This window comes from Fusarium mangiferae (assembly GCF_900044065.1).
Source record: "Fusarium mangiferae strain MRC7560 genome assembly, contig: FMAN_scaffold013, whole genome shotgun sequence".
Classification (NCBI taxonomy): Eukaryota; Fungi; Ascomycota; class Sordariomycetes; order Hypocreales; family Nectriaceae; genus Fusarium; species Fusarium mangiferae.
This window is the reverse complement of record NW_024573933.1, coordinates 1,154,493-1,182,404: the sequence shown is the minus strand read 5'-3', so window position 1 is coordinate 1,182,404 and position 27,912 is coordinate 1,154,493. Positions and strand designations below refer to the sequence as shown.

The 27,912-nt window shown below is 49.1% G+C and overlaps 8 protein-coding genes and 1 non-coding gene across 9 annotated transcripts; 4 read left to right on the top strand and 5 right to left on the bottom strand.

The window, feature by feature from the left end:
- Positions 1-1,351: 1,351 nt before the first annotated feature.
- Positions 1,352-4,356, top strand: FMAN_00382 (uncharacterized protein; the record flags this gene model as incomplete). The annotated part of the gene is made up of 6 exons (XM_041822226.1): positions 1,352-2,099; positions 2,159-2,338; positions 2,392-2,441; positions 2,501-2,611; positions 2,666-2,821; positions 2,875-4,356. 6 exons carry the CDS (start codon positions 1,352-1,354, stop codon positions 4,354-4,356), a joined length of 2,727 nt encoding a protein of 908 aa, XP_041687927.1.
- Positions 4,357-4,681: 325 nt separating this feature from the next.
- On the bottom strand, positions 4,682-5,778 carry FMAN_00381 (uncharacterized protein; the record flags this gene model as incomplete). Its single annotated transcript, XM_041822225.1, has 2 exons — positions 4,682-5,282; positions 5,333-5,778. The coding sequence occupies 2 exons, from the start codon at positions 5,776-5,778 to the stop codon at positions 4,682-4,684; spliced, it is 1,047 nt and encodes a 348-aa protein (XP_041687926.1).
- A 1,023-nt stretch (positions 5,779-6,801) lies between these two features.
- On the bottom strand, positions 6,802-9,384 carry FMAN_00380 (uncharacterized protein; the record flags this gene model as incomplete). Its single annotated transcript, XM_041822224.1, has 4 exons — positions 6,802-7,094; positions 7,150-7,603; positions 7,652-8,707; positions 8,755-9,384. 4 exons carry the CDS (start codon positions 9,382-9,384, stop codon positions 6,802-6,804), a joined length of 2,433 nt encoding a protein of 810 aa, XP_041687925.1.
- Positions 9,385-13,340: 3,956 nt separating this feature from the next.
- Positions 13,341-14,932, top strand: FMAN_00379 (uncharacterized protein; the record flags this gene model as incomplete). Its single annotated transcript, XM_041822222.1, has 3 exons — positions 13,341-14,369; positions 14,421-14,570; positions 14,621-14,932. 3 exons carry the CDS (start codon positions 13,341-13,343, stop codon positions 14,930-14,932), a joined length of 1,491 nt encoding a protein of 496 aa, XP_041687924.1.
- Positions 14,933-16,264: 1,332 nt separating this feature from the next.
- Positions 16,265-16,842, top strand: FMAN_00378 (putative translocon subunit; the record flags this gene model as incomplete). The annotated part of the gene is made up of 4 exons (XM_041822221.1): positions 16,265-16,267; positions 16,377-16,584; positions 16,656-16,751; positions 16,808-16,842. The coding sequence occupies 4 exons, from the start codon at positions 16,265-16,267 to the stop codon at positions 16,840-16,842; spliced, it is 342 nt and encodes a 113-aa protein (XP_041687923.1).
- A 1,260-nt stretch (positions 16,843-18,102) lies between these two features.
- FMAN_00377 (uncharacterized protein) lies at positions 18,103-19,311 on the bottom strand (the record flags this gene model as incomplete). Its single annotated transcript, XM_041822220.1, has 5 exons — positions 18,103-18,636; positions 18,687-18,758; positions 18,818-18,873; positions 18,954-19,197; positions 19,249-19,311. The coding sequence occupies 5 exons, from the start codon at positions 19,309-19,311 to the stop codon at positions 18,103-18,105; spliced, it is 969 nt and encodes a 322-aa protein (XP_041687922.1).
- Positions 19,312-19,976: 665 nt separating this feature from the next.
- FMAN_00376 (uncharacterized protein) lies at positions 19,977-20,364 on the bottom strand (the record flags this gene model as incomplete). Its single annotated transcript, XM_041822219.1, has 3 exons — positions 19,977-20,150; positions 20,206-20,271; positions 20,341-20,364. The coding sequence occupies 3 exons, from the start codon at positions 20,362-20,364 to the stop codon at positions 19,977-19,979; spliced, it is 264 nt and encodes an 87-aa protein (XP_041687921.1).
- A 400-nt stretch (positions 20,365-20,764) lies between these two features.
- On the bottom strand, positions 20,765-24,829 carry FMAN_00375 (uncharacterized protein; the record flags this gene model as incomplete). Its single annotated transcript, XM_041822218.1, has 6 exons — positions 20,765-21,876; positions 21,926-22,740; positions 22,787-23,554; positions 23,601-23,837; positions 23,889-24,555; positions 24,616-24,829. 6 exons carry the CDS (start codon positions 24,827-24,829, stop codon positions 20,765-20,767), a joined length of 3,813 nt encoding a protein of 1,270 aa, XP_041687920.1.
- Positions 24,830-26,062: 1,233 nt separating this feature from the next.
- tRNA lies at positions 26,063-26,161 on the top strand. Its single transcript is given in 2 exon segments — positions 26,063-26,099; positions 26,118-26,161. It is a non-coding gene; the product is annotated as a tRNA-Ser (tRNA).
- Positions 26,162-27,912: the final 1,751 nt, after the last annotated feature.

Below are 27,912 nucleotides of genomic sequence, written 5' to 3'. Positions count from 1 at the left end.
TAAGGTAGCCACACCAAGACCCCAGTTGAGAGAGACAGATGAAGATGAAGAGCAATAATAAGCAGGATCTACACCACAAAAGCAGTTGTCTTCATACGCCGCAGATTCTGTCTGTTTCATGACACATGTGCCCCTGGTCTCAGATTTGGCCTTTGTGAGCAGCCTATTTGTGCGTTTATTCTGTAAAGTATTTTCAAGTGCCGCGTCTAAGCCAAGTCGACTTTGACTCGTCCGGGTGTGTCTTGAGGCATCTTTCTTTTCTGTGATTGATGCGCAAACCCAGCCTGAAGCAACTCCTTTCCATCTTCAAGGTTAAACATACCAACATACATAGGCGTAGGGTCCCCTAACTCCGGGCGATTCGCCGCATGACCTCCCCCTTCTGCTACTCTATTCTGCCAAAATCTCTGACGTGGTCCATATCTCTCGGCTCGGCGTAATTCCAAGGTTCCCTAGTCTACGATATTGTCCATGTCATGTGGATTTATCGCGGGTGAATGCCCATATCATGATAACTAAAACGAAGTTTGAAGAGCCTCTGAGGGTCTTGTCCTTCCGGAAGAAACCATCAATTTAGCCTAAAGGCAAGTGCCCCACGGATGAGCTGCCCGTCGTCCCACAGTAGCGGGTAATCTCCAGGCACTCACATAGAATCTCCACTCTAAATGTTGCTCTGTAAACACCCCCTACCTACAGTACACCCATCATCCATGACAACCTAGTGAGCAAGTCCCATGATGGGGGAAAAAGAATGGATGCCCAAGGCCGAGCATGAGCATGAGATGGCCAAGATCAACCTCAATGGATCCAATTTGCCCAAAATATTGTCAGAGGCTGATGCTGAATAACTTCAATTGTTATACGACAAAGACTACTCCCTCCCAAAATGGTCCTGACTACCTTACACCAACAATAGACTCGACCCTTTAATCATGACAAGCACCTCTCCAGCTTCAAAGAGACCTTTCAAGCTCGCGCATAGTCGCATCCGTGATCATGGCTCCCGGCGACCAAAATAGGCCCATCTTGACATGCAGGACGTCACCAGGCTGATGGACAAAGAAACCGCAAAACCACCACCCATCACGGAACCACCGCACCTCTTTGTCCAAAGACACCCAATTTCGGATTCGATTCTCTCACAATGTCGCCCTCGATGCTTCTTTCAGATGTTGGGGCTATCAATGGTCAATGTCCAACACAAAACACTCGTGTCTTGAGGGACCCCAACAGCAGCTCCTTGGGTCTTTGTTCAGTCGAACAAGTTTATTACCATCGAATCCTCCAGCCTTTCCCCGCGTGATACTCACTTCCGATAACATCAAATTCAATTCGGCACAGTCTATCCAGCATGAATCCCCAACACATTCGAATCGCATCAGTCGACCTGGGCTTTGAGCAAGACGATCAAGAGGTCGGAGAGTGCTTGATAGGCAAGCGAAACATTATTGCTGTTCAATCAGCTCTGATTCGCGGCGAGGAGGAGGTCTTCCTTTTTAACTGGAAATCCTTTCCACAGCACCTGTGGCAATATGTCTCCCCCTGGGATCAACGTCCCATAGGCAAAGAGACTGTCCACCATTTCACAGATTTTCCAAAGCGCGACGCGCCCTACGATCCACTTGGCCCCCTTTCACAAGATGCCCGAAAGATGATAGAAAATAAACGTTGGAATGGCATGAATTTCAAGTTAATCAAGGTACTTGCCCAGGGTGGTCATGGATACGTCACACTATGGGATGTCGTTTTTGAGGACAAGTCTGTCAGGAGGGTCGTGATCAAGAGACCTATAGACTCTTCGACTAATGCTTTCGATCCTTACAAAGAAGCCGAGTTTCACTTGCGGTATGACGGTGCTCAACACACGACACAGGTTATCGACTTACATCGCGAGGTGGTGGATATACGCAACCGTATGATAGAAGATGGCACTATTGGTACCTGTACTCTCAGACTTGGAAAAGATTGGAAGGCCGAAGAACAGAAGTGTGTTGTCTTTGAGTATATGAAGTTCGGGGACATGGTCAACATCATGCAAACTGTCGCTACGAGAAACGTTCAGATCCCAGCCCAAGTTCTCTGGGGAATTTGGGAATGCCGTAAGCCATCTTGCCCCGAAGCATTGTATCTTACCTTTTCGACTGACTCTATTGAATAGTTGTACTTGCTCTCGCAACCATTGCTTATACCCCGTCCGACAGCTCTGGCAACTCTAGTTTTGAAACGTGGTGGAAAGACGTAGTATCTGATAGGGACGAGGCACTGGCCTTCCTCGACCATGTCGAAAGGGAGTGGAAAATCGAGCACGATGTTCATCTCGATCTAGAAGTTCTCAATGGTAAGAGTTTATCAACCATCTCTAGAGGCCTTCTGCTAACCTCGTGTGTCTAGTTCTTGCGGGTCATGATCCAGCTACGCATCCTAACCAGCCTGTTTTCAAGGTGAGCCTACACAACGACGACATTTACCCTTTGTACCTGAGCTGACTTGATTTCTTTAGCTCCATGACCTCGGTGCCTGGAGCTACAAAATGAACGAGTGTTGGGAGAGTCACAACGAAGACGAGTTTTGGTCCATGAGAGACCCTGTTAAGCCTCATGCCGCGACACCAGTATGTGATGACAGGTCTAATATTATTGTAGAATTCATCACTAATAGACTCTAGGAGCAATTCAGTAGAGATTGGGATAGTATTCGTGTCAGCTTGCCAGAGCCTACCTTGAGACAATTCTTTGGAGGTGAAGACTTGGAAAGGGATGGGGGGATGGAGGTAGCCGGCCGTTTTGGGATGTGGACCAACATATTTCTTATTGCCAAAGTTGTAAGTTTTCCTGGCCAGAACTGACTCGAGAAAAACGCTAATGCTATGGAAAGATGGAGTCCATCATTACGAGAGAATTCAGCAGGTTTCCTTACAAAGCTGTTGACCATGATGAAACAAACAAGCCGACACATGGAGGGAGACTCCAGACCCCACAGTTCCAGCACATCGACATGGAATTGCGGCAGATCGTGACGAGGTGTCTGCACGAGAAGCCTAAAGATAGGCCCCTTATTACCCAGCTTCTGAGGAATATTTTGGGCCGAAAGGAGCAGGGCTTCAATAATGAAGGCCCAGAGTCTGTTCATCAATGGTGGAAAACCCTCTTCGAGCCTCAAGCGCCAAAGCCCATCCCTGCACAAGCACCACCTCCTGCGAATCCTGTCAAGCAGGTCGTGGTAGCCTCTGCTGCGAAAGGAGGCTTAGCAATCGCGTCTCACATGGTGCAAGCAGTTGGAAACCAAGGCGCGCCGAATCAACCCCAAGCTCCTCGTAATACTCCTCCTCACTTACGAAGGACCCAACGTGATATGAAGGAGCCTCCTGCCCAGCCTCCAGTTCAGCCTCAAGTCCCTCCTCAGGTTCAGCCTCAAGCTCCTCGTGTTACTCCTCCTCACTTACGAAAGCCTCCATATGACCAACGAAGAGCCCAACCTGATGTATATGAGCCTCCTGCCCAGCCTCCAGTTCAGCCTCAAGCTCCTCGTGTTACTCCTCCTCACTTACGAAAGCCTCCTTACGACCAACGAAGGGTTCAGCCTGATATAACGGAGCCTCCAGCACAGCCTCCAGTTCAGCTTCAAGCCCAGCGGCCTCAAGCCCAGCCCCAAGGCCAGCGTCAAGGCCAACGTCAAGGCCAACGTCAAGGTCAACGTCAAGGTCAACGTCAGGGCCAGTATAATGGTCAACGCCAAGGCCAGCGTCAAGCCCAGCGTCAGGGCCAGTATAATGGTCAACGTCAAGGCCAGCATCGAGTTCAGCCCCGAGCCCAACAGCCCCCAGCCCGGCCTCAAGTTCAGCCTCAATTCCAACATCAAGCTCACTGGCCTGGACCCAGGCCTCAAGTTCAACCCCAAGCCCGGCCTCAAGTCCAGCCTCAAATCCAACGTCAAGCTCACTGGCCTGGACCCCCGGCCCAAGTTCAACCCCAAGCTCAGCAGCCTCAAGTTCTGCCGGGAGCTCAGCCTTATGTTCCTCCTCACCTACGAAGGGGACAACATAATGTAACTCCTTCTGCACTAGGTAAGAATTTGGGGAACATACATCTCAAGCGCGCAACCCAAATATCTACTACAAAGGTTACACCTGACATTTCTCTGAAGTCTGTCAAGTCAAGCAAGGTCAGCAAGAAACCTCCAAAAGCTAAGAGGGCAGGGCGTAAAGTGCTGCTTCGGAAGCATGATGCTCTTGCGGAGTATGTTGAGAAAGTGTTGCCGGATATGCCTGTGGCTTTTCGCAACCTTTTGACTCGTTCGCAACATCTCGAATCGCAACTCGAGAAAGATGGTTTTCCCGTGTATTGTTTCGCGAACTAAAATCATATCTAGGGAAATGGTTTGCATGGGTGCTCTTGTTTTCGTTTTGTTTATCGCGATGGATATTCTGCCTATTGTGTCAGGTGGTGCAAAATTGTACTGTTTACGGTGTTTCTGGTCTGTCCCTCAATCCTCATTTTGGCCATTTTTTTCTATAGATTTGTTTCTCGCGTGTCATTGTTTTTTCGTTTCCAATAGAATTGATTATAGAACTTGTTGGTCCTGGGTATCACTTACTGCTAAACTACTATATCCTTCCACCTTGATTTCCTCGTAACCAAGTCCTGACATTAACTCGCCCAGCATAAATACAGATAGAGACAATCTAGTTGATATCGTAGTTTGCATAGCGGCACTCGCACGCCCCAGACTCTGACTTTACATCACCCACTTGGCCACCCTCGCTATCCACACAATTTGGTGATCCTCCATTGAATGTTTTGCGCTGAACAACGTCAACATCGCCTGGCCAAGCAGCAAACTTTGTATTTCCAGCCGCCTCATCACCCCTTTTCCGCTGCGTCCACAGTGTGGCTTCGAAAAGCGTATCGCCAAACGTACACTTTGCTGCACGATTGCTCGACGAGAGCTGATCATCTGGGACGACCGTTTTGTTCATGGAGAAAGAAAACTGCAGACGCTCTTGGGATGTATCCTTGTCAAGAACCTTGAGAGTCAAGTTCGTGAACGAGGGTGCAAAGGGGTTTTCTGTGGATGAGATGGTGTACGAGGAGCCGTTTTTGGACGAGATTATCCAGAAGAACGTTGCTGATGAGCCCTTTTCATAAGGATAGCAGCGCCATGTTGAAGGGTTGGAGGTACAGTCTGTGGTGGTGTTTTGAAGATCTGCTTTGAAAGCAAAAGAACCAGCCGGGAATGCAGCTGGAGGTTCTGAAGTTGAAGTCTTTTGCGGTGGTGCTGCGTCTCTGAAGATGGTGTTAGTGAGACTCATCAGTGTCTCGGATGTTCAACTTACTCGTCCTTCAGCCCTATCGAAAGCCCAATACCCAAAGCAACAGCAACGATAGCAACGCCCACGAGGGCAATAATCAATAAACAACATCCTCTGCGCTTATCAAGCCCACAAACCTTCCTCTCTCTATAGCTCCCAGCTTCAGAATACTCATGCTCTAGGAATTTACCCTTAGCATCGCTGTAGTTGTAGTTGTAGCTGTAGCTAGGCGGCGGGGTATAGTGCGCCACGGGCGGAGCATAGTATACTCGTCCTCTTGGTACATACGCTGGTGGAATTGCATTGTTGCGAACAGCGCGCCGGGGTGATTTCCTGGGAATGCGAAGGGGAGGTGTTGGAGGACTGTGAGATGAAGGTGTAGAGGCGATTTCGTTCTCGTCGATTGAGGGGAGGTAGGGACGAGAGATTGAGCTGAAGGAGCCTGTTCTGTAGTTGTGATTTCTGTTCATTTTTGAGGTTGTCCTTGGAGTTCTAGTTTGGTGGCTGACGATAGTAGAGTGTATAATTGAGTTGAGCGATGACGATGATCAGCGTCTATCGTCTCAACTGATTGAAGATGAGGAGGATAAAGAAGATGTAACAAAGAGAATAAAAAGTCTCAAGTGTCAGGCTGTGAGTGAGTATGTGAGTATGTGAGGGTGTATGTGTGTTTGCTGATCTGCATGCAATAGATGCAAGCCTCCATAAGTTCAGCTCAGCTCAGTTCATTCAGCCTACTTCAATCGACGCAATCAGGCTCTCTCTCGATGATATATTCTCGACGACTTCATATACACGGATACACATCTAGGAATTGATTGAAAAGAAGAAGAAAGAGGCTCAGTTATCAATTGACGACTCCATCCCTCCTCTAGACTATCGATTTCCAGCTCCTCCGACTGCCCTGATTTTTTCGCCTCCCCCTCTCCGAACTACGACGGTTGAGAAATTCAATTAACAATTCAATGACCCGCCCACGCGGGATCGACCTCATCCGAGGGAGGCGTTTTTCCTCTTCTGCTGCTGCTGCTGCTGCTAGCGCCGTTGATAGTTCGTGCTGTCGCTACGACCTCGTGATTGGAGTCTGCCCTGGAAAAGTGGCGTTGGAGCTGTAAAGCTTGGCTTGGGAAATATTGGTTTCGTAGCCGAGTCTGGAGGGATCTGCAATCATCTTTATTTGATCTAGAATTCCATCTCACTCCTGCACGTTGAGGGTCGACGATAAAAATGGTCCTATATATCCAAATGTGGTCTATCTTTGACGTTTAGTAGCCCTTGACTCTATCCCTTGCCCCATCTCTCCAACGTCACATCAGCCAACTTCTGCTCTTCTGTCATGATAGATCATCGTCTATGTAGATCCTGGAAATAATAGATACACAAATCCCGCCGCCTACTCCGTGCCATACAAAATATCCCATCATCTAAACTCCTCGGGGTATTGCTCTCTGCTTACGTCAATCAATCAATCAGCCCTTCGATCCACCCTTCGCTTACTCCTGGCCCTCAGCTGCCTTCTCTGCATATGCCGGAGCCTCTAGCACCTCGCCCTGGTCTGTCCAGACTGCTGCGAGCTCAGTCTCGATCTCATCTCGGCGCTTCTTCCACTCGTCGACCTGCTCCAGTCGCTCACGGAGGTCTTGCAACTCCTTCTCGACCTGCATCTTCTCACGCTCGGTGCCTATTCGCTCGAATTCCCACTCATCTCCCTGGTCGCCCATACCAAGGACCAGGTTGTATGTGTGATACTTCTTGAGGGATGCGCGTGTTGAGATGGTGATGAGTGCTGTGGCATGTTAGCCTGATGTCCCCGTCAGAACTTGAAACAACCTATGACTTACTGATGCCTCTCTCCTTGCATGTTTCATATAGCAGGCCTTCTACATCGCTCGAAACAGCGCTGGTGCCCTCATCCACAATCGCATATTGGGGCTCGTGGTAGAGTACACGGGCAAAACCCATGCGCTGCTTCTCGCCTCCACTGAGAACGTCCTTCCATTCCTTTCGCGTATCCCATCCACCCTCTCTGTCAGGGAGGTATCCGAGTCGCGCAGCGTCCAGGACGCTTTTGAGGTCATCCTCGGACTTGCGCTTCTCCTTCATATCCACATGACCATCCGGATAGATGACTTGATCACGGAGTGTTCCGGGGCTCAGGTAAGGTCGCTGGGGGAGGAACATAATGCCGTCCTGGCCGATATCCTTGGGGCGACTGACTAGGCCTCGGTAGACTGGCCATAAGCCGGCCAGGATTCTTGCAATAGCGGTTTTACCCACGCCATTTGGTCCAGAAATCTGGTTGTTGTTAGCAATCGTACAGGCTTATGTCATGGGTTAGCTTACCAATAGATGTTCACCTCTTCGCACGATGATGGACAATGACTCGAGTAACTCCTCGCCTCCCTGAGGCCACAGACCAGGAGCCACAACTGGAACATGCTCGAATCTAACACCGTCAAATCCTTTCTGGATTGTTCCTGAAACATCTGACAATGAGTATAGTTCGCTTTGGCCGGCCCGAACGTGGTAAGCATCGGCATGTACCCGGTGCAATGTCGAGATGAGTGTGTACACACGGCTAGTATAGCCTGCCAGTTCCGAAAGGTCCTTAATAGAGTACATCATACGGCCACCTGCATCGGCAAGTGAGAGCATAAGCCTCTTGTTGGTGATAAAATCCTTCATGCGGTTGCGCTCTCGACCTCCTCGTACACCATTCTCAACCATCTCAGCTCGGCCACCAACGCCACCCCATTGTGGCAGGAAGACGGGAAGCGAGGCCAGCAAATATCCGTAAGCACTCCAACTATATTTGAGGATGAAGTCTTCCAAAATGTTGTAGCGAATCTTCAGCATGTAAATACCCTCCATCCAAGTCTTTAATGACTTAAACTCGCGGTTCAAGAATGTCTTCTCGGTATCTGCACCACCATAAAATGCAACCTCTTCGGCATTGGCAATCAAGCGGGCATGTAAACTTCGGAAGTCACCCTCTTTTCGGCCTTCGACTGCCTTTAGCTTGCCAAATGGAGGTGAAAGTCTTCGGAGGATGCTGGCAGTCAAGAAGTAGTTGCTCATGAGGCCAGTGAGAGCAAGAGGTCCTAGAGATCGATAAAGCTGGTAATTGAAGACGCACAGGTCGACGAAAGGTTTGCCGAGCGATGAGTAGATGTTGGCTGCAGCTGCACAGAACAGAGTTAGATCTTGAGTGATGAACTGATCAGCACTTTGGCCAACACCACCGTCGAGGTTAGACAGCTTGTAGTAGTTGAGGTTATCGTTAAGGTAGAGGTCATGGATGTAGCGTGTAAGTCGCGTACGGAAGGCAATGGAAACCTTCGACTCCAGGAACTTAATCATGGCATTGGTATATGAAGCAAACCCTCCAAGGCCGCACCACTGGGACATGTGAGTATAATGGCTACAATCCTAGGTCGAATGCTTACCTTGAGAATACCCCAGAGGAACGCCTTTCCGTTTCCAGCCACCAAATCACGTACAATCTCACCGTCCAGACGAGCGACAACAAGTGAGAGATATGTCCTTAGCATCAAGAATACGCCATGACTGACAAGTAGTCCAGCTTCCTTGCTAGACCATCTGGGGATCATGATGCTCATCAAACTGAGGAATTGGTGCAGGAAGGCAATGTTGAGGCCTGGTTTTGTTTGCGCTGCTGGCACAGTTCCCTCCCGGAGTCCAGATACCCGAGGAGGGTTCAAGAACAAACGGCGATGGGCGTCGAAAGTGAGCGGCTTGGTTGTGTTGATCACCACCTTTGATGTGCCATCCTTGTATGGAACGTAAATAGTACGCGAACCGTCCTTATTGTGAAGCCAAGAGTTTGTGCGCACAAGTTTCCGTCCCTGTTCACGCTCATGCCGTCGATTCTTCCACCATCGACGCCCGCCAACTCCTCCGAGGATAATTGAAATAGCAAGGGCCAATGTCGCGAGTAGACGAGTCGTGCGAGTCGTTCCGCGCAACCTTGTCTTTATCTTGCCAGTCCATTTGTCGAGGAAGGCGGCTAGCTGCTCCTCGGCAGCAGTATGCCGCAGCGTTGATTGCGCGGCCATAAGAGACAGTATCCGATAGTGATGTGAGATGCAATGTTTGGTGATGACGTTGAATATCGTCTATTGTCGTTTGGAGAAGCTTCCCCACAACCCTCGAGTCTCTACGAGGCTCAAATGCGCTTTCTTTACGTGTCCATTAGTGTATCGCGTGGAATGTGAAGGTTTCGCTGGCAAATATTAAAGAAACGTGGTTGTATGAATATCTTTGCTAAGTCCAAATATGGTTGAGGCTGACTTGTAGCAAAAGTTGTCATGAGCATGTGAAATACAGGTATCCGAGGCAAGTGGCACATGGGACGGTCTGCGCCTGCTGCGACCTCACCTAAGCTGCAGCCGACGGATGCGGCGAGCGGGAATGACGACACAGTATCCAATCACATGATGGTCAAAAAGCTGGGGAAATATGGGGGAGCATCAGTTAATGAAGTAAGCTCCTGATTGGTTCGATCTACTACAAGAGGTGTCTATACCTACCCTATAGCACACAGGTAAATCAATTGACGATTCACATGTGCTCTACGATGGACTGGGTGCAGGATATTGAGTGCCTATTGACTGATCCGTACTGTGATATTTTGTGTTGCTTATTGGTATCGATTGATGACACCGGGACTTGTTAAACTTTTGTCCAACCGTACTTTATAATTCAGATGCTAGATAGCCCTAAATTTACGGGTTTCCTATCGTATGCATGTTGTACGGGCGTGGATGTCATAGAAGGGGAAAAGCTGAAACTTCACTCGGGAAAGACAGAAGCCCATAGCCTTGATACTGTTTAGCTGGTAACAGACACTGCTCGCATTGATTGTGGGCTGAGACCATGATTCTGCTTGCTGAATGGATCATGCGTAAGGAGTGTTGAGTATTCAACCCATTCCACGACCCACGAAGAGTGTGGGTATTTAGTGAAAGACACTACGGAGTAGAAATCTCACAGTTACACGGCATCCTTGACTCCAGTCACATCCCTCAGGCTCAATGGGTTGCCATGTGAACTGTGCCCTGGACTTTCCTTCGCCTAGTTCTGGGGTCGATGGAGTTTACATGATTAATGTGATATGGTATCGGGACGACTCAGAGAACGACTAACAAGCCTCACTTGATGATAAGTGGATGGCGTACGGAGTACGATTCAAGAAAACGTGCTCGCCAAAGCCACAGCAAACAAGATTCATGGAAAGACGATTGACAGAATTTAACGAGAACGCAAGGGTCCATCCAGCACAAGCTAGAGGAGGTCTCTGTAACCGGCCACAGCGGGTATGTAGGTCTCTCAAGTGGTCGAGGCCAAAGGGCCCACGATGCATGGAGGCATCACTGATCCGGGCGCCAACGCGACCAATCATACCACACGGGTAGGGACATTGCTCCCGGTCCGACAGGGATCATGTCTCTTTTTCGTGTCTCAGTCGTGAAGGAGCATAGAATTGTGGTTTGGAGCTTGAGCTGCAGAATGCGAGCATGAAAGATGAGAAGTTATTTTTGACGGTAATTCGTGGAACTCGGTGAAAGAAAGATCGATAAGAGTTTGCATTACCCGCAGCTTGCTGAGCGTGCATAATCAACTAGCGAGTCAATGACACCGACCTACCTAGGTACGAAGTACTAGCTAATGAGCCTGGTCAGGTAGGTTGGCAGAGTATGGACTGAATAGTATCACTTGCTTCTAACCCAGTAACATCATTTACGGGCAGAATAAACTCACCGGATCTAATACCCATAATCGACTCATCGATAACCCTCGCTTGTGGTTGCATACCACGAGGAAACGTTCAAAGAGCTTGCATCAGGCATCTCATCCCGTACGTCAGTGGTCATGTAGCACACGGGTGTGAGTTACATGGTGGCAGCCTCAAGACTACCATCAGGACTTGGATGGAACAGGACAGACAAGGAAGAAGCTTGAAAAGCTGGGGATGAAAGCTTGGGCCTGGCTTGCCTGGTTAACGAAAAACATCAATCCGAATGAGGCCTTTCAGCTGTTTGTTTATGCTGCACTTGAAATTAAGCTCCTTTTTTTGTTCTGGTGAGAGTGCCAAAGAAAAACCCACTGTTGGAAGATCGAGGACATGGGTTTATTCGAGAAAAGGGCACTATTCCTTGTTGGTGGACTGGAGGAACTACCTAAATGCTCTTGGTTGTCTGCTAACTTCTCACCGGAGCATTATCCGGCTAGTCTACGAGGGGCATTCAGATCAGAAGATGGCTTCTGACGGCTGTGGCTCTCCTCTGCAGATTGACTCGTGCCGTATGGTCTTCACGTCTCATGTTCTGAGCTCTCACATCGACTTGACAGAGTCGACATAAAGTAATGTAGGAACATGTATAAAGCCACCAAGGACAAGGGTCCTTAGGCGCCGCACCAAGCCATGTGCGGGCCTTAGCCAGCCATAGGACAGGGTGGTTAAGATGAGCTTGGCGGGCACCATTATTAGCGGAGATGAGAGACAAGGGGTGCTCTGTCACGCTATTGTGAGGTGTTGTAGATATGGGTTTCGAGACTGTGTTGCTTGCTGCTGATAGTGCTCTGAATACAGTGCCAATACAGCAGAGATCGACAGTATACGATACTCCCCTACCAGACTGGATGCTCCCGGAGTGCTAATCTCGAGTGAAACCCCACTCACACCTCCCTCTCCAACCCACCCCAGCCACTGGGAGCAAGAAAACCTCAGGCTCTGAGAGAGGATATCGAAATAAACCGACTTAGACGCTCAGAGATCATGTGGTAGCTTACTCGCATATTTCTGTCGCTGTTGATCGAAGCCCTCGGTTTTCTTGCTCTAATCCACCCCGGTTAAGTCCAATTCGAGCCCCATCCCGTTCGGCCACTCTCAGAGACATCTCACAGGCTCACAGTCTTCCGCAACCCCCAGCGACCCTGCTGCTCACTGTTTCCAGCGCATAGCACCCCCGGCTTCCAGCACATCTTCCCACTGTCGCTGGCAGTCGCCGCCGTCTCCGCCAGCCTTTCACCAACCTTGACCTTTTCCACTCTCCATTTCTCATCATCTGTAATAAACTATCCTGACCAGACCAGACCAGGGAGGAAAAAGAGAGACTGAGAAAGTAAAGACAACCTAGCCCCCTGCGCGCATTGCAACTGCTGTACCTGGCTGGTTCTGTTCTGTTTTCCCCCATTTCCCACCTCAATTTCCTCTTCATTCAGCTCCATCTTAAAGGCAATCATTTCGCTTGCGCGCCCAGCAGCCCAAGTCTTTTTTCAGCCTCCGATCCGCCCGCTTTCGCCTTGCCTACTGTACGGATACCACTGGGCTCTCTCCTCCGCCCGTCCTCCGTCTTTCCTCATTCACACCGAGCGAGCTCCATCCCCGACCGACGCAATCCCCCGATCAGGTTTCCTGACTTCTGCGGCCGTCTCGACGATTGGGACAATTCATTCATTCCTTCGTTCACTTCCGCGACCCTTTTGGTCGATTTTACAGCTTCGCTTCATAATCGATTTATCGGTGCCGTTTGACTTCCAGCCTCCCCTGCCTCGGTCCAAACGCGCCGTAATTTCCCACCGTCGCCCTTTTCCTCTACGCCTGTATACCCCGTCGACTGTTTCACACTCGCCGTTTCGAACTGCTTCGTTTCTTGTCGCGATTTAGGCCTCGATAGGCCATATTTGAAAGAGTTAGGGGTTATAGAATAAGCTGGTTTTGTTTGGCCGTGGTCAACGACGTGAGTTACCCATCATTCCTCGCGCGCCTGCACAAGAAGTGGCGCGATCGATGGGACAGCACGACTTCAGCAGGAATTTGTTCTCAAATTCGTTGCGCGGAGGGAGCAGTTGTGATAGAACAAACTGTTTGCTGCATCAGGCACAGGAACCCGTTTCCCTGCACTCCTGATCCATTAGCAGTCTCTATTCACAATGACCTACTTCACGATCCTTTACACCAAGTTACAAAGAAACACCAGCTGACAATTTCCACAGAATAATAGCAAACATGTCAGACAAGCTACAATCAAACCCGAACGACGAAATTCAGCCCCAGGCGAACTCTGCCGATGCTGAAATGTCTAACAAGGGTCAATTATCATCAGAAGGGGGAGCGAGCTCCAAGAAAGGTCGTGGTCTCCTTAAGGTCCCATCAAGATCATCATCACAGCGGAACCAATCGTCACCAACATCTACGGGGTTGAGTGGGGCTACAGTCAGCGATCCCCGGAACAGCATCGGCAGTCGATCGAAAGACTCTAAAGGTAGCCTCCGTGCGCGACGACGGAACGGAAGCACTTCAAGCAACAGGACAGGCGGCGAGACTGAACCCACAAACACTGCTGCAAACACTCAGCCAAACTCTCCTGTTGCCCCCGCCCAGAAGAAGAAGAGCCGTGGTGGCCTGTTGGCTTTTCTTGGATGTTGTGGTACCCCCGAGGGCCCAGCTGGAAACGAAGATAACAACGAAAACGTGCACAAGCTTGACGTCCTACCTCCGCGCCCAACTTCCGCCAGGTCGCGAACCAACACTCCCCAGGAACAGCCCAGGCCAGCCTCCCAGAGAGAACCTCAAACAACCGTATCTGCACCAGAGCCAAAGGACGAGGCTACCTCGTCGGGCTCAGCCAACAACGAAACCACAGCGACAGAGCAAGCCAACAGGGAATCGAAGCAATCGATTCCTCCTGCAGTTACAGTGGAGCCCCCCAAGCCGACACCCACAGAAGAGGAGCCAAAGGTGGCAGACAAGGCGGCTAATGACGGTGATGTGAACATGCAAGATGCTGCTACTGAAGAGCCAGACGAGGCACCATTGGCCCCTGCAGTCGAAGCCCCAACTCAAAGGACGATACCCCCCCCTCCCCCACCCCCAGGTCCTGGTCCAGCTGTTGTGGCACCCAGCCAATTCACAGACGCTGGCCCATCAGCACCCGAGCCTCAGAAGTGGTTATTGCCTCCCATTGCACCGGAGCACAAGGGTCGAAAGTGTCTTGTTCTCGACCTTGATGAGACTCTTGTCCACAGTTCTTTCAAGGTATGCTTCGAGTAAAGGTGGATCATGGAACATGCGCTAATTATCATGCAGATCTTACATCAGGCCGATTTCACAATCCCTGTCGAGATTGAGGGCAACTACCACAATGTCTACGTTATCAAGCGACCCGGTGTCGACGAATTCATGAAGCGAGTCGGTGAGCTCTACGAAGTTGTTGTCTTTACAGCATCTGTTTCCAAGGTAAGTCAGCCCAATCACAGATGATGAATGAACAAACTAACAGCCTGCAGTATGGAGACCCGTTATTGGACCAGCTCGACATTCACAAGGTCGTTCATCATAGACTATTCCGTGAGAGTTGCTACAACCATCAAGGAAACTATGTCAAGGACCTGTCCCAAGTCGGACGTGACTTGAAGGATACCATCATCATTGACAACTCGCCCACCTCATACATCTTCCACCCACAGCACGCCGTCCCCATCAGCAGTTGGTTCTCTGATGCGCACGACAACGAGCTACTAGACCTGATACCCGTTCTCGAAGACCTGGCAGGGCCCAACGTGGCCGACGTCAGCCTTGTCCTCGACGTCACTCTCTGAAGCATGAACCTTTCATAAAACAACTTTTTTTACTTTGTCAAAAACACTTTTCAACGATTCGAACTACAACCCTTGATCTGCAGAGTTGCCATCATAGCGGAAGGCGTTTGGTTGAGAGCTTTCGTTTCCTGTTGTAGATGTACTATTGTCTAATCATACATAATTGAGCGGGTGGCACGAAACGAAACGAAACGGACCTTACCATTACGCTCCAACTTCCTTTTATACAAAAGATACCTGGCGGTCTTTGGTCGGCATCAGCACAGAGGCCTGTTGAAGCAGGCTCTACCATTACATCTCACAGATTCGAAGCACAAAAGATGGATCAGCATCAGGAGACGGGACACATATCAGGGGCTCTTCATCTTCAGGGACGGAGAGGATTGATGGGTGGGACGTTGTGTAGTATACGCTGGGCTGGGCTGGGCTGAAGCAACAGGCAGTCTCACAAGAAGAGCCAAAAACCCGTCTTCCCATCTCCTGGGGATGATAGAGCTGGAGGAGGAACTGGACAAGTGGAGTGTATGGATGACGCGCCAGCGATGCGCGGAATGTTTTTTGTTCTCTTGATTCCCTTTGTCTTATGGTTTCTGTCTTTGCTACCGCTTCTTATTCCTCATCTTGTCGTTGTTGTTATTTTTTTTTGATTATACACCACCCCCTGATACATTCATATCGAGTCTGCTAGCGGACTCGGAAGCGAGCAAGAGAGCGTTTGTCGTTGATATCCAATCCGCCTGACCAAATGATAGGATCGACAGGTGTAGAGGCTACAGCCATCTCTCCCATACATAGTCTCACTAAATTGTAAAATTTCTTAACAACCAAAAAAACAAAAACAACGATGGTGGCCTTTTCTTTTTTGAATTGGATAAATCACATGTTTTCCTTTTGAAGCTTGACTTGAATTGGCAAACTATCGCATGGTCGCTAAGTTAGGTAGCTTGCCCGTGCTGTAGTGGTGGAGCTTTCAGCTCATATTGTGGAGAGAGCTGTTCCCTGTGGTCCCTGACCTAACTAATGTTAGTAGAGGCTGGAGCTCTCTCTCTCTCTCTAACGCCACCGGAAAATCATAGCACCGCGTCCCCTTCTTTCTGGTGAAGGTGGCCTCAACTAACTCCATAAACAGGGTGCTCCATTTACGGGGGGGAATTGCACAACACCTCCATTAATTTAGTCCCCGTGTCGTCTCTCTCGATCTTGGTTCCATCAACGTCCAACTCAGTACCCAAACCATCCTCTCCTTTATTTCTCCCCTTCGCGCCTTAGGTTCTCGGAATCCTGCAGTGATTCCTTTGTCAAGTCTCCTTCTCCAGGTTTAATTCTTCAACAATGGTATGACTGCTTTACTCCTACGACTTCAATTGAAGCTAGTGTCGCATTGCGACTGAGTTCGAATCTTTGAGCCTGGGAACATCAATTTGCTGACATATTCTCTTCCTAGTCTTCTCCTCGTCCTTCTTCTCCCGTCAACGGCGGCGCTGCTGCGAGCGGTGCCAACATCGGCCGTCCCTCATCGCCTGCTATTCCTGGTGGTCCCCGTACCGCTATCCGACGACGCGCTGCTGCCGACCAGAAGGAGAAGATTGCCAATGCTCGACCAAGCAGCACTCGCGCCGCTGGCGCCGGTGGTTCCAGCAGCACCATGCTGCGTACGTTGCCGCCCTGTCTTGATGATTGGGACACAAGCGCCATTGGATGACTGTGCTAACAAACCCGACAGGACTTTACACCGATGAGTCGCCTGGTCTGAAGGTCGACCCTGTCGTCGTTCTCGTTCTGTCCCTTGTCTTCATCTTCAGCGTCGTTGCTCTTCACAGTACTTCACCCCCCGATCCCTTCTCGCTACAATTGTGTGTGCTAACTCTATTTCAGTTATCGCCAAGATTACCCGAAAGTTCTCCAGCTAAATTGCACTACGACCAAGGGGAAACTCGAAGAGAAGAGGGGGAGATGATTTTTTATGGAGTAGGACCTCTCACAGACGAGAGGATGCGCCATCTGCAATGGGGTTAATACGGCCACTGGAAATTTTGTTTGTGTATTGCGGTTTATGAGGGGAGCCTTTGTATTATATCTCGGGAAAAAGGGTCCGAACCGACAATCTGGACTTTGACTGTTTTGACGCAAGAGAATGAGACCTATGCTGAGTGTATGTGATGTATGTTGAATATTCGTGGCATGCAGTGTCATTCGAATTGCAGAACCGAAGCTGGGGCTATGTTGTTGGCAATTCTGTAGCTGACATTATATTTGGTGAATGGTGAAAGGCCTTACAGTGAATTACTCTGTTAAAGTAGGTCTCGTAGACCAGATGTCGCCTAACAGTTACCAAAAAGCTACTATCGTACTTCATCACTCCACCAGGCCTCACAGACTGCCCATCAGGGGGTAAATTCTTCTGTTCTTGATCATACGAAGATTGAAAGTATATCGTAATATTTATGGTCTGGAATGTACTTGATCGTCTATTAAAAAAACTATCTATTGTTGGTGTTGATAACTACCATCTGAGGTGGCCGGAGTGATGGTGGAGTACGATATGCAATTCAGCTTTGTGATCAACGACGCAGAAGTGCCTGAGATGACGCATATGGAAGAAATCCATTGAAAAATGCCACCGAGACTTGCAAGTCTATTCAGAGACTTAAATCATTGTTGATATCTATGCTTGAACGAGCCCATGTTGTCTTGGGACAGCCCTCCTCTTCAATGTAATACATGTATTTTCCATAAAAAGCCCAAGAATATGGTGTTGATGCGACATATCACTGAAGAAGGGTCGGACCGTTGTTTGAAGAACGAAATGCCATGTATTACAAAATGAAAACTAGCATTAAAAAAGCCCCTTCCTTGGTGTAGAGTCTCAAAAGATCATATAGCTGCTGCCTTTGACTGCAACATTCAGCTGAACCAGGCTCGTTGGTAGGCAGAGACTGGCTCGGCAGGTCAGTAAATAAGTTAAATCATGTCACAAGACACATCAGTAAGATAAACACAGTACGGGATTACTCGAGGTCTATTCTCTATAGAAAGGTCAAGGACCCCGATCTTGATATCGTAGACCACCCAAAAGGGAGGAGACTGGCCTTAGTTCCCTCTCTGATGGTACCAATCTCATCAGCAACTCGGCGGACAAGTCAGTTGGTTGCTTTAAGGCGAGTTTCATTCTAACTGTTGAAATCAACGGGGGCGTTGGTGTTCTGGTCACCTTGAGCCAGGATTTGTCGGATGAGTCTGTTGTTTGCTTCGAAACCTGCGGCAACTCGATTCAAAGTCGACTCGAGGCGGCCTATCAAGTAATCGGCCTGGTTGTAGTAAGGTCCTGGGCCATGGCGAGAGATTCCCTGGAAAAGGGGGCCCTGGGGACTCACGAAGCCACCTGCTGGGATGCTCTGCAAGACTTGGGGGCTCTGGACGGCCGGGGGATACCGAGGAGCAGCAAAGCTTCCGGGAACAAACATGCCATGGGGCGGAGCCATGTAGTGCTGCCCAGACTGGATAGGATGCGTAGGAACGGTTGAGAGGGGTTCCATGCTACCAACAGGAGGCATGTTGCTAGAGGAAGCAGGATCAAGCTCCTCAGAGGCACTCTGCGATCCTTGATTAGGAGCAACACTAGGCATCTCCTGGACCGCTGTGAGAGATGCCTTTGCAGCCCTGGCTCTTTGAAGCCATTCGAACTGTGTAGCTCTTTCATCGGCCTTAAGAGAGTTAGTAAATTAAACATTGTTAGGATAGGTCTCAAACTCACGCTTTGGCTGTCAACGATGTGGAGGGCAAAGTTCTGGAGCTGCTGTCCAAGTTCAACAGCGTGACCCACGGGCTGTCAAACGAAATTAGAGAATATCTATGGGAATAGAATAACAGAGGTATCGAGCTTACAAGTTTGCAGCTACTGCGTATATGGGCGCAGTCGTAGCAGGCGGAGGCCATCGTGGCTGGTCATAGAAGTTAGGACAGGTCTTGCATCGACACGGACATAGACAAAGATAGCGAGACCGAAAGAAAGACAACTTACAAGCTTGAGAGAAACAAACGTGTTCGTGGCCTTTGTCGGCCATTCTCGAAATGCATCTTACGCAAGGGGTCTCACGAGGTTGGCCCTTGATAGCCTTGCGAGGCTTGTGGGTGCGCTTCTTCTTCTTCGTCGGAGGAGAACCATTGTCGCTACTGTTACCATCCCTCTTAGCAGCGCCAGAGACATCGTCAGAATCCTCAGTAGTCTTGAGGACAGCAAGGCTGGATGCCTCCAGGTTCTGCATCTGTTTGCGTCAGCTCGAGGTGATACGAGGGTGAAGAGGGGGAGGACGCACGAGTTGGTGGCCCTCACTCTTCTTTCGCTTGTAGCCACTGTTGAAACGAGGAATATCACTCATTGTAGCATCCTGAGACCGAGTCTCACCAAAAACTTTGCTTTGTAGGAACGAAAAACGGGGAGTGGGTGGTGATGAAGGAGGGAGAGACTTGTGGCCCAGGAGAAATAAAGGACCCCCCCATCAGCTAGTTAATTGGGCCTGCCAGGTTGCCATCACTGCCAAACACCGAGGAAATAGCTTTTACTTGCACAGAAACCTTTCATTGTCTATTTATTCTAGGGCAAACGTATATCTACCTGACTTATTGTATGTCTCGACATATACAAGATCACTTCGCTACAATACGGACGATGTATCCTATTATAGCAGCAGAAATTGGCGTCTATATATGCACAACGACCTTAATCTTCTGTACAAGCTGAGATGTGGTATAGTTACATGCTCCAGATCTACTATCCAGAAGACGCTTCGCTACACACTGCCCAATATCTTCCACTCTACCGGTTCATATATGCCCATTCAAGGTCTCGTTACATGTTGAAGATAAGTATATGGTAGAAGAGATGCTCAATTTGACGTGGCAACTAACATTTACCCAACAAGTCCAATATAGATAGACGAACGATAGGGGCTCCCTATCCTCAGATTTGGTCTACACTGTTGGACCCTCCTCTCAGCTCCCTCTGAAGAGCCTCGATCGTTGCGTGAAGCTCTTTATACTTGTTTTACAGAGTCCGAATAACCTCAGTGCTTTTCTTATACTGCTTCTCAAACTCCTCAAAAGTCCACCCCTCGATCCTGGCGGCTCTACGCGGCTGCTCGAAGAGGGCCAACCATCTGGCATCGCGACCCTGAGGTGAAGGACGTGGATACCGGTTCTTCCTCTTGTCAACTCTGGCCTATTTTCTCAACTTAGCATATATCGGAGGCGTATGCGTTGTTTCACGGACTTACAGGTCTTTTGACACTGACACTCCCATCCTGAGGAGACTTGGCTGTGGATGGTTCCGCAAGCTGTGACTGTGATCGTTTAAGAGAGCCGTTAATACGAAGAATGAACAAACAAGACGCTGAATGTATTTCACTTACACGTTCGTTCTCTTGCTCAGGCATTTTCACAGGTCTGTCGGTAGATTGGAGGATGATTGAGTGTGGTAGTTGTGTTGCAAGGTAAACGAGAGGAGATGTTGGAGTTAGGAGTACAAGTGACTGGAATGGGATATATACTTTTTCTGGCCCTGTACTCAAGTTATCTGGCAGAGAGGTTGATAGACAGAGACAGGGGGATGCATACACGGTGAGTTACTAGCATATGCACGTCGGCCGAGTGCTTGTAATCTGCCATCATCAAACCAATGACATGGTGCACGCATACACTTGACGCGATTGTTTGCAAAAATAGGTACACAATTATATCATCACGATTCATTTGTTTCGTACTTAATGCGGGTATCCTAGTGTATTGCAGGTTTGTCGAATTCACATCACATCGCCGTCTGTTGCGTTTACCGCCTCATCTTCCTGATGGGCCTGATGCATCTCCCCGATTCATCTTCAAACTCTCCTCCATTGCCCGCTTCAACTCCTCGTCGTCTTCATCATCGCCGCCACCCACTGCACTCTTCCCCTTTGCCATTTGTTTTCTATACTCTTCCTCCGCCAAGCTCTGTCGCTTGACGTACTCCATAACGATATCTTCCTCAGACCGCTGATTGCTTTCCTGTTCCATAGCTTCTCTCGACGCCGCAATGGCCCGTTCAAGCTCATCGTCATTTTCTTCCCTCGGCGGGAGCGGCGGCGGAGGTTGGTTTCTGGAGGCTTCAATGGCTCGCTTGAGCTCCGCATCGTCTTCCTGGGTGGAGGTCTGGGCGGGAGTTTGAGACACAGTATCCGTTGCGTCAAGCTCTGGCACATCAGAATAGTCGGGCAACGGCACATCGTTGCCTAGACTCTGCTGGATCGCCTGTTCAACAAGGGCCTGATACTCTTCGTCCGTGATTTGATAGTCGGCATCCTCGAAAATGGACGGATCTTTTAGAGGAAGCGGGCCTGCCTCACTTGACCCAACCTGTTGCCGAACAGCCTTGATGCTCTCACGGATAGCTGCCTCCACATGGGCGTCTTCCTCACTGTCGCCACGCGATGTCTCACGCACTGACGCCCGAATGGCCTTTTCAAGCTCTGGATCCTCAGATGGGCTGGGTTGTATACTTGCAGCATCATTTGCGTTTGATTGCGGGACAGGCGCGTCCAGGAATCCCCTCTTCCATGCATCCTTGTCGGCGTGAAGTTTCTTTCGTTCCTCAAAAGACATATTCTTAGTCTGTCTCCATCCTGTACGTGGCCGCTCAAACCCAGCCTCTGAGCTGTCGAGACGGGGCTCTTCAGGGCGCTTTCCTGCAACCTTTTCCTTTCTCTTCCACTGGTAGAAGTTCTTGAGGTCGAACTTGACGTTGTTCCATCTTTGAACAACATCATCTCTTTCGCCCGGGGTTGCCTCGTGCATCTCGCGTTGACCCTGGGTAGCCCGTGACGAGGTGATATAGTTCTGGACACTCTTGGCAAAGTACTTGGAGACCTCTGCATTGACACCCTGCATGGTGTAAGCTGGGATGGCCCAGAAACCTGCTTTATGTCAGTACAGCAATTCCTGACGCTTCGACAACAAACTTACCGGCTGCCGGCTTCGCAATCAGACCTCCGATACCCTTGCCAAAGCCCTTGACCAGCCCCTGGACTCCCTCCTTCTCGGCACCTTTCAAAGGCTGTGTTACCAGACCAGTGATGCCATCAAACAGGCCATAGCCAAACTCCTTGCCTGCGACCACAACTCCGGAGCCAACTCCCGTTACCTTTTCGACCGGACGAATAGTGTCATCATTATACAGCCTTGGCATGTTTCTGAAACCCCTGGCTAGTCCAAGACAGAAGTTCATTGGTGTTCTGGCACCAGTGGTCACAACCCGGCCAACTCCCTTTCCAGTTCCGACAGCTGCATTCACGTAGTTGACGGACGACGCACGACGCTGCTGCTGCTTACCAGCCGCTTCTTTGATCTGCTCTTTCCAAGATTTGTCATTGACAGATCCTTGGGTACTTGATTGGTCTGGAGACCAAGGACGAGAGGCGCTGGATGCTGTGTCACTCAGCGTTGGCTGTGAGGTATTGGAGTGAGCAGTAGTAGAAATGGTAGAGCCCAAAGTTTCTGTGTCGGCAATACTAGGTGCAGGTGTTGATCTTTTCTCCGACTCATTGCCCTGAGGTGCAGGGAGTGACGTCTCGCTTCCTGATGCCAGAGGGGTTGCACCATCCTGTGCTTCTCCTGCAGCTGAGTTTTTCTTCTTGGGCTGCGACATGCTCTTGAAAAGCTCCCTGGGCATATCGGCGATTGCCATTCCGATCCCTCCTATATCAGTGACAAGTGACAATGTGCAAGCAGAGATTGGGTCAGTCGGCTGTTCTTCCGTGTTGTACTCCGTCATACGGTATCTGTACATGTTAGCTCAACCCTAGCAGTTTCCATATGTCGACTTACAGTTTGAGGTCAGACCATTGCAGTAAACCTTGCTCAACCAACACTGCAGCCGCAAAAGCACTCAGCCTTACTTGACTTCTCCTTACGCGCCATGCTGCAGCTCGGCTTGGAGCCAAAGTACAACGCAACTTGTCCGTGTCCAGATGATCGTGGAAGCTCTTACCACCAACGTCAGTTCCTCGTTCTTCTCGAATTTTCTGACCCAGAATTTTGGCCTGTTCTAGAGTCTCCGGTTTGACACAAAAGTTGATGGCTTCTGCAAGCTTCTCTGCTGTCAGTTGTTTGTAAGGAATGGGGTCGGGGCCAGCATTGGCTCTCGCTATCATAGCACCCCAGAATGGTTGATCGCCGAAGAAGGGAACCACAAGAGTAGGTTTTCCGGCCTTGATACCAGCGGCAGTGGTGCCAGCACCACCGTGATGTACCACACATGAGACGTGCTCAAACAGCCAGTCGTGAGGAACATTGCCAAGCATAAACACGCCATCAGGTTTGCCAAGATCATCAGCACCAAGTCCTCCCCAGCCCTTGGAGACCAATGCCCTGACGCCTGAAAGTCTGACTGCCTCAAAGATCATCTCGGTCATGGCATTGGGGTCGTCCACAACGATGGATCCGAATCCGATGTAAACAGGGGGCGGGCCATCTCGAAGAAATGCTTCTAGGTCTGGATCAGGGGTGTATGAGGAAGCAAGATTGAGAAAGTAAAAGCCAGCAATGTCGATATGTCGTCCCCAATCATTGGGCTTGGGAATCAATGCCGGTGACCTGTACCAAGTTAGATGTATACCTGAAATGTGCTAGGAGAACTGACCAGCAATATGTCCAAGAGATCTTGAGTCTTGCAAGAAGTCCAGGTGCCCAGATTAGTGAAAGTGGGGGGAGATCGAGTGCCTTCTCCCGGAACCTGTTGATGACATCTCCTAAGCCCTGCCATGTCATCATTTCGACGAGAGTGTACGACATATAGTTCGTCATCACGTCGTCTGTATTTGATGACTGGATATTTGCCAATGGGTGAGGAAAGGCTCGTGTTGGGGACCAAGGCATGCTAAAGGGGCAATCAGTATTCATCATCATTGCATCAAGGCAAGAGACTCACGTAAACATCATGTGCACCGGGATGCCCAACTTTTCAGCAATATGAACATGAGCGAAGCTAGGAGGGTTCGCGATGAGAGCATCGGCAACAAAGGGCTCTTGACCAGGTCCGCCTGGAACCTCCAGAGATACGTCCAATGGAGCATTTGAGGCATGTGGTTTTGGTGGCGGACCGAGTCCGTCTCCTCCTTCGATACAAGATCGCCAACATCCCATAAGAATTTCTTGAATACCTTTTCGGCGTTTGCTGACTTCGCCACTTGTGATGGCATCAAAACCAGGCATGAGACCAGGGTGTTTGACCATAAATGCCATCAGTTCAGCAGGGTCGCCACCAATACTGAAGAACTCGAGACCATTCTCCTCAACAAAGGGTTGGAAAGTAGGGTGGGTAGCTATTCGGACTCTGTGTCCATAAGTATCCTTGAGAACCTTTCCCAGAGCGACAAAGGGTTGAACATCTCCGCGAGATCCCACAATCTGGACGACGACATTGAGTTTGGGTGGTGGCGTTTGTCCGGGTAGACCTCCCAGACTAGGAGGGATATATGCAGGAGGAAGTTCAGGCTGTTCAGGCTCAGGTGCAAGTTGACCTTGAAGCGTTGGAGCGAGAAGGTCTGTAAGCCTCCTGTTCTTAGCATTGATATTGATATTGACTCGACCATCGCCTAGAGAATGACGCGGGTTAGTTTATACAAGTTTCATATGCAGAGACGTATGGTATGTACCAGTTATTGCTGCACCAGCGTCAAACCCAGGCTGTGAGAAATGAACCTGATCATGATTCTCTCCATAAGGGGGCGGTGCTCCATGTCCCTCAGCTGGGTTGATATCTGGTAACTGAAGGTCGTCTGAGGCTACAGCTCCTGTGTTTCTGTTATCGCCATCGCGGGGTTGATGCTGCCGACCCGCAGCAGCTTTTTCATCAACAATGCCTGCCATGGCAGCTGCTCACAGGTGATGAGGGGGTTGAGAGGAGATCTAAGCTTGGATAATCATTTGATAGTGAACAGTGAGATTTGTAGGTACTAGTTATAGATAATGCGATGAAGATGAAAGAGGTCGGCGGTTAACTTGATAGTGGCTAATGTTAGTGGGGGAGGGAAGTTGAAACAACGACGTCAGCGGATACGAATCAGGAACGAGGCAAGGATGTTAAGCTCCAAGCCACACGAGACCTAAATAAGCTGCGCTTGAATGCTTCCTATTCTGGTAAATTAATCGATCAATTTTGTTTCTCGGACTCGCATTTTGTGAGAGTGATTAATTGTTGTTAGTCGTGAGCTTACCCTTTCACTTACGCAAGCTGTGAAACACGGGACCAATCGCGCCCGAATAGGACCTATATCGGCTTAATGACTGTGATTCTGCCCCGTACGGAGTAAGTAGGCAGTCTTATAGCATCGTCCGTGTATAAGATAGAATACGACGGGAATAAGACCCTGTCGATCAAGGGATAGCCATTTTCTAGAACGAAATGCCTTGGCGTCTGACGAATCTGGCCAAATACCCTCGAAACTATTGCATGACTTGTGCTTATCCGCCCTTGTCCGTACGCAGCTCAGCCTCAACTTTCATGCTGATTCATATGCCGAAACTATCTGGCACTGACTTCTGAATTGTACCATCAATCTAAGCACATGCTGTGTCAGAACTACGATCCACTGTCAGATGATAATACAAGGTGGCCGAATGATTAAAGCGATGCTGTGCCATCCTGCACGAGACATTGAGGCATTGTGCTCAGACGTAGGCGAACTCTGCCTTTGTAGTATCGTCCAAGGTCACAATTGACCAGAATCAAGACTAACAGATGTACTCTTTTGTGGTACATCTCGGCTGTAAGTGGTGCGAGAACACTGTAGAGAGAGGAAGCAACTGGTTATACTATAAATGACAGGTATCGTCTGAACCCACCTTACCTAAGTAGGTACTGAACTGACATCCTCAGCATTGACACAAGCGGAAACTGTACGATTTTCTGTTTGACATGGAGCCTAGATAAATCACTAGTGAAGAACAAGGAACAAGATGATTCGTTTCTGTCATTAAGAATAAAATCAAGAGTGATTTGTTTGGTAAAAGGCAGGCGAATGAGCTTGATGACCAGGCGAATATGTTGTAAAAATTGGGTATATAGTTTGAAACTATCTCTTAGCTCATATAAAAAAGTTAGTCACTTTGGCCGAGTGGTTAAGGCGATGCCCTGCTATCTCCGGAAAGCAAGGTTAGGCATTGTGTTCGCACGCGTAGGTTCGAATCCTGCAGGTGACGTTTCTTTTGCAATTTTTGACAGCCGATTTAACGATGTGATTCTTTGGAATTCCTGCAAAGTTATTTTTTGTTCATAGAGAGGACTTGTTTTGATGAAGTATTAGCTTTGCAGATCTCGACTAGCTCTTTCTGTTGGGCTCAATTGTTGTAATTAGGTTGGCCATTCACTGGTTGTGATAATCAGTCGTTGTAAGTGAATTACAGTCAAGCGAACTGTTGTTGATTTGTGTACATGACAGGTGACAGTTGCACCGAGAACCATGTAGCATTTTGGCGCGATCAGATCTATAACCTGGATGAGTACGACCTCTCACCCTAGAGATCATAAAGACATAACAGGATCATTCTGATACCTGTGTATCTTGATATGATCGACAGCACGGACTTAACCACACTCGGGTGGTGAGACAGCGTCTTATAGTGTCCCATCAGTCATTTACAGGCATCATACGGTACAACCTTGAGGGAAGAAGTATTTCGACTCTCACAATTCGTTTGTAAATGATCAGAAGACTCGAGTGCATCTGAGATGTCGGTTCATTACCGGTCCCAACGCTTCACAAATGATCCACCAAAAGACAATGTTTGATATTGTTTCTCTCCTATTATGGAAATATGCTCGTAGTCTCGGAGCTAGCATGCCCTCGTCGGACGGACGAGATGGACGACCGAGCTGAATTTTTCCGACCAAGAGAGATTGTCGATGGTAGGGTTAATGGGTCTGGTCTCAGGCCAAACCAGGCGGTCTATGATTGATCAATGCATTCATTCGGTTGGTCAGTGGTCATTGAATGTTCCGTTTGGCCTAAAGGCTTGTCGTATTGTTGATATATCACCGGCAATGAGATTGTTTATTCGGTACAAGGCTTACTTGATGAATAACATCTAATCGAAGATCATAGATTGATAAGACGAAAGATCAAGGCTGAGCTTACGTGGGGGGTCAATTCTTTAGGCCGTTTGCGGCGCCATAGTTTCAACTCCAGGCGAGCGGGACGATTCTCTCTAACGAGAACCCGGCACTTGAGTGACTAACGGAATCTCTGCTGTGGCCGCTCCCGGCTCGACTAAGTCTGTTTCTGGCAGCTCCCAAGCAAAATTGACCGATAGATTCAGGAACTGGCCGACGAGGAATTCATGCCGAGATGAAGGGGACGTTTCCACTGAGGGTGTGACCCTTGTTATCTCGATATGGATGGATGATTTGATGCCCTGTAAATGTGCATTCGGAAGGCGTTTTCCGTTCCCTGCTCTGGAAATATTCTAGAAGACCAAGAGTGCACATGAAATAAAGAACTTGCATAGCGTGCCTAACATGTCCTTGTTTAGTTTGACTCGTCATGTCTCGTCTGCGCCTCATTTTCAACGTCATGTTCTGTCTGTTCTAGCTAAATTAGTTTATTAGACAAGCATAAAAACTCTAAATACGCATCAACCAAGATTACAAAACATGGTGGAGACTGTATCCGAGTGGGATATCGAGAGTGACATCCATATGGATTCCATCCCAGCATTCGTCAAAAGATCCACCGAGAGATCCTTAACAGTGAGAGATTATTCAGTCCCTTGGTCTGATTTTGATGTTGGCTTGTCATGTCCCGTGAAACAGACGGAGGATCAACCGGATACAAGATGCTCTATGCGTAACAGGGGATTGCCTCATATGGACCACGGATCCTTATGTGAGCATTAGTGATCCAAGACAAACTCTGCTAGTTTTGCCATCCTCGCCTCCCTAGGCCTGCCCTGAT